The 10349-nt window shown below is 39.7% G+C and overlaps 1 protein-coding gene across 1 annotated transcript in view; it reads left to right on the forward strand.

The window, feature by feature from the left end:
• fam172a (family with sequence similarity 172 member A) overlaps positions 1-9169 on the forward strand; it is a 185230-nt gene extending 176061 nt beyond the window's left edge. Inside the window, exon 11 of the mRNA XM_017451782.3 lies at positions 7041-9169. Within this exon, the coding sequence (XP_017307271.1) occupies positions 7041-7300 (260 nt within the window). The 3' untranslated portion in view covers positions 7301-9169. The remainder of the gene's footprint in view (positions 1-7040) is intronic.
• Positions 9170-10349: the final 1180 nt, after the last annotated feature.

A 10349-nucleotide genomic window follows, 5' to 3' on the forward strand; every position in this document is an offset into this window, starting at 1 on the left:
TCACACTGATCGACACCTCAAGACAAATACAGTTGGAATTTCAGGGACACACACTGCTGAAACCTCAGGGTCATCTTGTTGGACGCTGAGGGACCCACACTGCTGGAATCTCAGGGACACACCCCACTAAAACATCAGAGACACTCACAGCTGGAACCTTGAGGTCACACTGTTTGGTGCTCAAGGACACACTGCTAGCACCTCAGGGACACTCACAGCTGGAACCTCAAGGTCACTCTGTTTGGTGCTCAAGGACACACTGCTAGCAGCTCAGGGACACACACTGCTGGAACCTCAAAGTCACACTGCATGACCCTCAGGGATTCATGCTTCTGGACTGTACTCAATTCTGTTACAAACTCCACAGTGTGAAGTGCAAACTGTATATTTTTTAATATAATAATTTAATTGCACAGAATACAAACCTGACAAGCTTTTGTCACAACAGTAATAATTGTAATAAGTGCTCCTGGCATTGGCAATGAAGTGAGAAGCAGCATAGGGGGAGGACTTTGTATGTGAGGTTTTTTTTTCTTGTTCGGCTGGAGGGTTGGATGGTGTTAACAGGATAAATATATTTGATTAATCATCTTATGATTTGTAGCTTTACATTCTTCATAACAAGTAGCGTGTTAGTGCAACGTGTGATAACATTGGCACCTGTTCTCACCTCATTAGTCCTCAGGACGAATGAACTCAGATCCCCCTTTCCCTGTCCAAGGCATGCAATGGAGAAAACCTCAAACTGCCAGGGCATCACAGAGCAATGCTGTCAGAAACTCAGACAAGGACAACTGATAGCAACTATGCTGTGGTGTCTTTCTCCTTATGTTCCTTTATGGACCATGTGACCTGGACCTGCTCGATCCAGCTCAGCTCCTTATGGAGTAATGTCCCGACGCTGTTCGCCTTTCAAAGCTCATGTTGTTGCTTTAATGTGATTCATCATAATTATAATGTTGTAGGCCAGACTTTATTTGAGTTAATGTGAGTACAAATAATTATTTATGGTGCTAGATTTCCACACTTATACCTTGCTTATAACATTTCAAAATAAAAAATAAAAATGTAATATAAGCATATATTTATATACTTTTTTTTTTTTTTTTCACTTTTGGTTGTTTCCATAATTATTCAAATCAGAGATACCATTATTTTGCAACAACAGTGTAATTATGGCATATCAAAATGCCCCCTAATGAGAGCCAACAGTTTTGAAAATTAAATGAAGTATGCCAGTCGTGTTTAATCAATTAAGAGACAGGTTTGAATGGCATGCTACAGATGGAGGCTAATTACAGTCAGCACATTTAGAATTTTTTTTTTTGTCTAGCTTGGAGTTGTACATTTAGGAGTGCTGTTACTGTTGATTTGCCTCATACACAGCTAATACTTTATCTTCAGTCAGGATTATCATTTCTTTAATAGTGATATTTGGTAGTGGAAACCTCCGAGACACACACACTCCTTGAACCTCAGAGACGCACACACATTGTTGTAACCTTAGAGACACACATTGTAGGAACCTCAGAGAGACACACAGTCCTTGAACCTCAGAGACACGCACACATTGTTGTAACCTCAGAGACACACATTGTAGGAACCTCAGAGAGACACACAGTCCTTGAACCTCAGAGATGCACACTGCTGAAACCTCAGAGACACATGCACTCCTTGAACCTTAGGGACACACACACTTGGAAACTCAGGGACATGCACTGCTGGAACCTCAGGGCCACAGACTGCTGGAACCTCAGGGACACACACATCTGGAACCTCAGGGACACACGCATCTGGAACCTCAGGGACACACGCATCTGGGAACCTCAGGGACACAGACTGCTGGAACCTCAGGGACACACACATCTGGAACCTCAGGGCCACAGACTGCTGGAACCTCAGGGCCACAGACTGCTGGAACCTCAGGGACACGCACCGCTGGAACCTCAGGGACACGCACCCCTGGAACCTCATGGACCCACACTGCTGGAACTTCAGGGACACACACTGCTGGAACCTCAGAGACCCTTACTGCTGCAACCTCAGGGACCCACACTGCTGGAACTTCAGGCATACACACTGCTGGAACTTCAGGCATACACACTGCTGGAACTTCAGGCATACACACTGCTGGAACTTCAGGGACACATTGTTGTACCCTCAGACACACACACACCCACACAGCTGGACTGTACTTAATTACTATTCTGTTAGAAACTCCACAATATAAAGTGATGTCTAACATGGTCTCTCTGTAAAATGTTTGAAACTAATTCGTCTTTCTAATTTATGGTTGTGTAATGAGTTCTGTTTGCTCCTAGAACAATAATAATTAAAGTAATTAAAAGTGGCAAAGTGTGTGTGTTTGTGTGTGTGTGGGATCACCACACATCCCCCCTCTCATGGACAAGTGTTGTATTTGTGTTGTAGATGCTTGTGTTTGTGGATTTCCTGCTTTTTTTTATCTGCGACTGTGTGTATGTTTCTTCATACATTAATTTAATTGCCCAGAATACAAACTAGGCTTTTGTCACAACAGTAATAATTGTAATAAGTGCTCCTGGCATTGGCGATGAAGAGAGGAGCAGCATAGGAGGGGTTTTTTTTCTGTGTTTAATGGAATAAATGTATATTTGATTTGTCGTCTTATGATTCATAACGTAATGTTCTTCTTTTCCATTGGCACCTGTTCTCACCTCATTAGTCCTCAGGACGAATGAACTCGGATCCCCCTTTCCATGTCCAAGGAATGCAGTGGAGAAAACCTCAAATTGCCAGGGCATCACAGAGCGCTGGTTTTGGAAACCCAACTCGGATACTAACAGGGACACTGACAGCAACTATGCTGTGGTGTCTTTCTTCTAATGTCCCCTTATGGATTTTGTTACTGGATGTGTTTGATCCAGCTCAGCTCCTTATGGAGTAATGTCTCCACACTGTTCGCTTTTCATAGCTCATCTACCAGTGTTGTAGACTTTTTATTTAATGTGAGGACAAATCAGCATTTATGGTTCAAGATTTCTATGGATTAGTTAGTTATAGTGTTAAATGAATGAAGCAAGACATAATAAAACACTCAGGATGCAATGCAGTCTTTGTTCATTTTTATTAAATTATTATTGTGTTATGTAATTTACATTATTATTATTATTATTATTATTGGAATCAAAATGCCATTGCAACAACGGTGTAATTCCGGCATGTCAGAATGCCTCCTAATGAGCGCAAACAGTTTTGAAAACGAAATGAAATTCATGTTTAAACTATTACGAGACAGGTTTGAGTGGCATCCTACAGATGGAGACTAATTACAGTCAGCACATTTTTATATTTTATGTCTGTCTTGGAGTTGTCAGTTGATAGACCTTCAGTCTAGAATTTCATTTGTTTTATGTGTGATATTTTTGGTAGTTGCCTTGCGATGGATTGGAACCCTGTCCAGGGTGTACCCCGACTTGTGCCCCATGCTCCCTGGGATAGGCTCCAGGTTCCCCGTGACCCTGAAAAGGATAAGCGGTATAGAAGATGGATGGATTTTTGGTAGTGTAATTATAGCTATAACATAAATAACGAAATAGAAATAGTAATGAAAATGGTTTCATTTGAAGTATTCGATGCCATGGATACCATATTTAATTCAGTTATTAATGAACAAGCTTTCAGTAAAAAAATAGAAATAAATGAAATAATAAAAATATTAATAATGAAAAAGTTTAGTTGAATGTAACGTGCAAGTCCTTCATTTTCCAAACATTAATCTCCTGTGTAAGTGCAGCTTACTTTATTAAATAAACAGAGAATAGCCTAACTCTAATCATATAAAAATGTTTTGACATCGTTTTCCTGGATTACTGATAGGCTCGATGAGCTTTACTGATTTATATCCTTATAATCCTTCTCTCAGTTACTTCATAATAATTTTTAAAAATTTGATTTATACTTATGAGCATGAAATTTATCATTTATATCCTGCAAGAGCTGACAGCTTATGAAAAAAATCCTCCCGAAAAACAGATTTCCTGGACAATTACAGAGAGACGTCAGTCTTCGCATAGAAGCATGATAATCCATGGCTGCATCTTTTAATACTATAGTATTAATTTAATTTGTCTCTTGACTGCACCTGGTTGTCTTTGTCCTTGCCTTTTCAGTGCCTAAATGAGCAAGTGTAATCCACACATACACTACTTACATTTGATACAACTTTAGAGATCATTTAGAGATAGCACGGTGGTGTAATAAAAGCCTATTAGTGAAGCGTGCTGTTAAGCCAGTGTACGAGGTGATGTCACCGGAGAGGGCGGAGCACCCACAGGGTCGCTGAAGGGACCTGGATCATTTGCATATCTGCTTGGAGACACACTGTTACTGACCCCATAGCCAGGATTAGTGTGAGAGGCTTTCACTGCTCACGAGTTCATCGCCGGTTCAGGGTAACAGAAAGCAAGCCCTCGCCATTGATAACTCCTGAAGGGGTGAGAGAAAGAGAAGTAAGGGCTGTTTGGAGAGGAAGGAAGAACAATTGGAGGCTGTGTGCTTTAAATTGGGTATAAATTATTAGTAAGAGCAGTGGAGGCGATATCTTCTTCTTCTCCAGTGGTGTGTTGTGCCAGGACCTACACAGGTAAAGAGATTGTTTGGGCAGGAGTTATTGACTCGCTGATTGCCAGTTTCGTAAACTTGACCTGAGGCACTGATCACTCGCCAAGCTAGGGAAAAAAAAAAACGATACACACACACACACACACACCTTTCCCATCTCGCCACAGCTATCTTCATCAATACTGGCCAGACAAAGGTCAATCTAATAAACATGGAGGTCAGTATCGTGGCCATTTGAGAACTCTTTTGGCATGGGCCTTAGAGGTGCTTTTTAATTGTATCCCTGCGGGCAGGTAATGCTGTTGTAATGCAGAGGAAAGAATAACAACCGGACAAGAACGATATATCTACCCTGTCCTCACTATAATACGCAGAGACCTCGTGCAGAGAAAGCTGCTGTTGCTGTGTGAAAAATCACTGGCATTGGAGTAAGTGTACTCAATGACATGACGTGAATAGGAATTATTTAAATAAATTTTACAGCAAACCCCCTGACAGATAGGTTGCTTGTTTTCAGATGGAAAATGATGACTCCTAAAGGCCTAGCTTCATGTCCTTCATAGTGGTTCTCACAGTGAAGAGGTACCGTAAGGACTTGAGGTATACATGTCACTCCTCCAGAGCCTAATGACCTGAACATGGGAATTCTTTAACCTGCCGCGAAAGGCAGAAACTGAACCTTTCTGTGGATGAGTTGATAGCTGTGCTTTAGCCACTGGAGAGAACACTCAATCCTCCTCCGCTGGTGGTCACTGCTTCCATTGTTCACCACTACGCATACATCTTAATAAGTGGAAAAGCCAGAAAGCGGATATATAGAACACGATACAGCACCGGCTCTTGTGTAGGACTTCCAGTAGTTGGAGCTAAAATCTGTAAAAAAAAAAAAAAAAACCCCAACATGAAATCAGGTATAAAGGTGTGCAGTTCAGATACGAGTGTTCTGTAGCAGTCTGATTGTTTAATTGACTGATTGACATGCCTATATAGAAGCTTGAGTTGAAGTCAAGCTGTACATTAAACAAAACTGCACCTCAAAGTTTATGTTGCTTATTCGATTCAATTCAACAAGTTTTATTGGCATGCCTATATACATGTACAGTATTGCCAAAGCATTACAGGAATGTAGAACTGTTAATAATAAACATATTCGTTTAGTGTTCGTATTAGCACATGGTCAGAATCTGAATAAACATGTACAGTATTAGTGTCCTTATGGAAACATGGAGATGAGAGGATAGAAACCAAGCCTCAGTACAAATGTTGGCAGTCTGGCTTATTTTCTCGACGCTATAGTACTGTGCAAAAGTCTTAGATCGTTTATCAATTAGGTATTTTAATTACTTATGACGGTTATTTATCTGCAGTGTACATTTTCCGCCTGTTAAATTAAAAAGCAAGTCTCTCCTCAAGGCACTCCAGCTGTATTTCTTACATTTTAGTACTACTAATAACTCATACAATTTAATAAGCCATCGATCAGCTGAATAATGTATTCAATTAGTAATAGTTAACAAATACTTTGCTGCCTTTATTTAATACTGGGATGAGGTTTGAAAACACCTTTAACGATTTCAAGGTTTTATAGAACAGTATACCAGCCTTTTTTTTTTTTTTTTTGGTAAAGTATCATATGAAAGGTCAAGGTAAGGGATAATGGTGTGCTTAGCTTTTGTAACTTTTTTTTAAATCAAATGAGATCCTGCTGAACTGACTTTTTGAATGTGTCAAATTTTTTCACAAGATTAGATCCCCCAAAGACACGACGTTCAACTGTAAACATCATTTGAAGAAATTCAGAACAAAATGAAATGCCAAGGATAGAAATTTTTTCAAATGGTTGATTAGCGTCTGGTCAAAGTCATCTGGCATCAAAGCTAATGATTGCAAAAAAAACAAAATTGCAAGAAAAGAAAAAAAAAAAAAAAAAAAAGACCATAAATTTCAGCCAGAGGCAGAACGTTTTAGGTAGCAGTGGGTATAAAATGTGAGGTTTTTTTGCTCCACAAATGCACTAGCACGTTACAAGAAGTACAAGGCTGCACGTCTACAGGTTTCTGTGTGGAACGTGACACATTTTGGGTGCGTATCGTCAGTGATATTAGAGGATCTGGTGAAAATCAATGGAATGATGACCGCATGAGCAGATTTCATCCTGCTGTACCTTTACAATAATAATAACTCTAACGCACTGCAGTTATGATTAAGACGCGAAGCAGAAGTCACATGGGACAGTTGCATTCAAAGGGATTGTTAGAAGAATAATTAAAGAACTTACAGTCTTGGCTTTTTCTAAACATATACATGTGCATGTTTTTCAGAAAATTAGCTGTAGGTGATTATATCAGAAGTGGGCTGAGACGTCTGCGCAGTATTGTTTATTTTATTACATAAACAATGCATTGTTGAGTATAATCTGTATGTGCATGTGTTTGCAGGCACTGAGAGGCACGAGCTGACCTCATGGAATAGCTTCAAGTCCATCTTCCGATTCTTCAACGAACATCTGCAGGCACGAATGGAGGAGGACGGGGACGAGGGCAACGTGGAGGAGCGAAAGGAGGAGCGGAGGGAGGGGCACAAAGAAGAGCAGAGGGAGGAGCAAAAAGAAGAGCAGAGGGAGGAGCAGAAGGAGGAAGAGGAAGATGACTCTACCACAGTGACTACACAAAAATGTGCCAAACATGAGGATTTATAGAAAACTCTGGAATAGCATCAGACTTTCTTGGTCAGGCCGCTCTCGATTGAATATTTTTGCTTTTAATGCTTTTAAAGGGTAGCACCTCATTCTATATTGTCTGATGCCTTAGAGTTCGGGGTCGGCGCGTCATAATAGCATCATAATAGCATCAGAATAGCGTTTTGCATTACACAACTTTCAAAGCAATATATACTGCTTGTGCCTCCCCCTGGGCTGCTCTGTGGGTTTGGTGGCCATATTAAGGCTGTCAGGTGACACTGCACAGTACATAGTGCTGCAAAGTGTCCAGACATCGCGCTAAACTCACGTAATGCACACACACACACACACACACACACACACACACACACACAGGTTTAACCCACAGTTCATTTAGCCCACTTTAAGCCTGAAAAGCTCTGTTTTTTTTATATTCAGTTTTACCCAGTTTTACATTGATAAGGATGCTGGCATGCCTAATAAATTTTCATCCTTTCCATTGTGGACTCATGCGTATTAGCACTACAGCAAGGAACTTGCACTGCGTAGAGATTTGCTTTGGAAAGTACACATTAGACGCAGGATTTTTCCACGCCACGTGCCTCCGAAAGAAGCGAATCCTGAATACCAGGTAATACTTTGCGTCTCACAACTCGTATATATTCCTTACACTCATCCCCACATCATCGGGATCAGTCATATAGAAGTATTTCATCTAAAATAACCTAAAGCCACATATCAAGAATGATTTTTAGCCTTTTTATTTTTTAAAAGACATTTTAGAATATCTGACCTTTCCCATGTGCTATCAAAAGGAGGGTTAATCATTTCTAAATCATAAAACCAGTCCTTTTAAATGTGTGCTTTTTCAATGTGACGTACACGCCTGGTAAGTCTCACAATTTAACAACACGCTGACATCCGCTGCTTTTGCTAAAGCACATAATGTCACTTTCTTAGCATAAACAAAAGACAAACAGAACAATGTGGGATTAGTCAAGACTTAAGCTGTCGCTTAGACATGACAGCACGTCACCCTGCTTCAACTAAAACGTTGCCACATTTTTATTTTTGACGTTGGATGATTTGAACCTTTGTAAGCACAATTTGCATATTTTAACAAATTTGACCAAATTACCAACTTTTAGCCGGAATAAATGAGTGAAACATTTTAAAACCTAAACTGCCTTTAGTGTTTTGTCTACATCATTATTAGGCTAGCATTACATTGCGCTTTAAAACTAAATACTAAAGTGGTTGTGTATTACAGCTGACCTGGAAAGTAAAAATTTTGGAATTTGAATATCGCTGCCTTAAAATAAATGACACTTCTTCTTTTTTTTTTTTTTTTTTTTTTTTGGTTCTTTTTCTTTTCTTTTTCTCTGATGCATTCAACTAAGCCATCAGTTGATTATTGGCAAGAAGTGCAACCTTAAACCAAAATCTAAATATATGTTTCATATATAAGTCATGAATCTTAGCCATTCTTATTTTTTAATCTTGTTATTTCTCATTTTTGTAAAATCCTATTTGCTTTCAATAGACACATGGTTTATTAATAATAATAATAATAATAATAATAATAATAATAATAATTAGACTTTTTATTCATCTTGTAAATTTTTTTTTTTTTCCTACGTTTGTCTTGTTTTTTTTGTTTTTTTAATCAAAATCGCTAGAATGAATGGAAGTAGTTTTCAAATCGTTGTCCAACTTTGACGCAAGTGTAATTTGTCATTTCCGCCTCTTCTTCTTTTTTACATTTTTTTTTTATTTTTTGTTTGTCTCGTATCTCATAAAGACTGGGGTTACTTTTTACCTACTTATTTTCTCTTCATTTTTGCCTCCTAAGTTGCCTTTGAAACAAATAAACGCTTTTTAACAACACAGTGTGATCCAAGCTTGCATTTATGGTCCAGTGTTGTTAAATGGTTTGTTCCACGAGCTGTAGCTCATTTTTGTTCAGTTCTTTTGAAAACTACAGAATGAAAACAAGTGAAAGTTTTCCACCTACTTTTACAAGTCGAACCTTGCCAATGAAGTGTAAACTTGCCGCATGGTAACATACTGAGCAGTGTGGGAGAAGAGTGCGGTACAGGACCATATTGGGGATTTGGCCTATAATCTGAAACACTCAGACTAGTTGGCACATTGGTAAGGTTTGCTAATGAAAATGGCTGTATGTGGTTTGGGACAAACCCCCCAGTCCAACCGTATAGACTCAAACCCTAAAGACGCAACGGCGCAGCTTTTATTCTTATCGTGAAGGCTTTACTTTCAGCCCAAGTAGTAGCCGGGTTAGAGTTCAACTCTTCGGGGGAAGGGGGATAAAGATCTGCAGAGCTTGATAAAAGCTCGAAGCTCCGGTGGCTCGCCGAGTTCCCAAAGAACCTGAGTCTGACCGGCTAGCCGAGCTGCTCATCTCGCGTTAACGGCAGCTGCGCAACTCGATCGCGAAAGAGGAGCCGCGTCTCCACAATGAGGCCAATGTTAAGCAAAAGAAGTGTCAGTCAAAAGGCTGCCACGTATCAGATGAAGCCTCAAATCAACAAGTTTCCTCCAATAACATACAGGCCGCTTTTGCGCCTAAAGACACGTGGTAGCCTATAGGGTCCAGCAAAGTCACTGGCCAAGTCTCCTACATTAACACAAAGTCCTCTCAGTTTCGAGGTGTTTTTTTTTTTCTTTTCTTTTCTTTTTCAGATGCGTGCAATTTGAGACAATTAATGATTATGGTTTAGCTGTTAAAGTAATACATCAATTTTTTGGTTCGAAATTTCTTCAACTCCCAACCCGATGGATCACTTCTCTTTTAGACAATGCGTAATGGTGAATCCAGGTTCATTTACTCTCAATACAATGCATTAAATAGTCAACCATATGCATTAGGTCGATGTCTGGCCAGGAGAGAAATCTCTGCGGTTAAGTGAGAACGTAAACAAGTCTCCATTTGTACAAGTTGTAAACTAAGAGAAACTCAACTGATTCTTTTAGGAGTCCGAGGTTTTGACGTGTGCGTCATTACGCGCTAAAATATCTGCACCAAGTCTGACGGATAGGTCCACCG

Source organism: Ictalurus punctatus, chromosome 22 (assembly GCF_001660625.3).
Source record: "Ictalurus punctatus breed USDA103 chromosome 22, Coco_2.0, whole genome shotgun sequence".
NCBI classification, from domain to species: domain Eukaryota; kingdom Metazoa; phylum Chordata; class Actinopteri; order Siluriformes; family Ictaluridae; genus Ictalurus; species Ictalurus punctatus.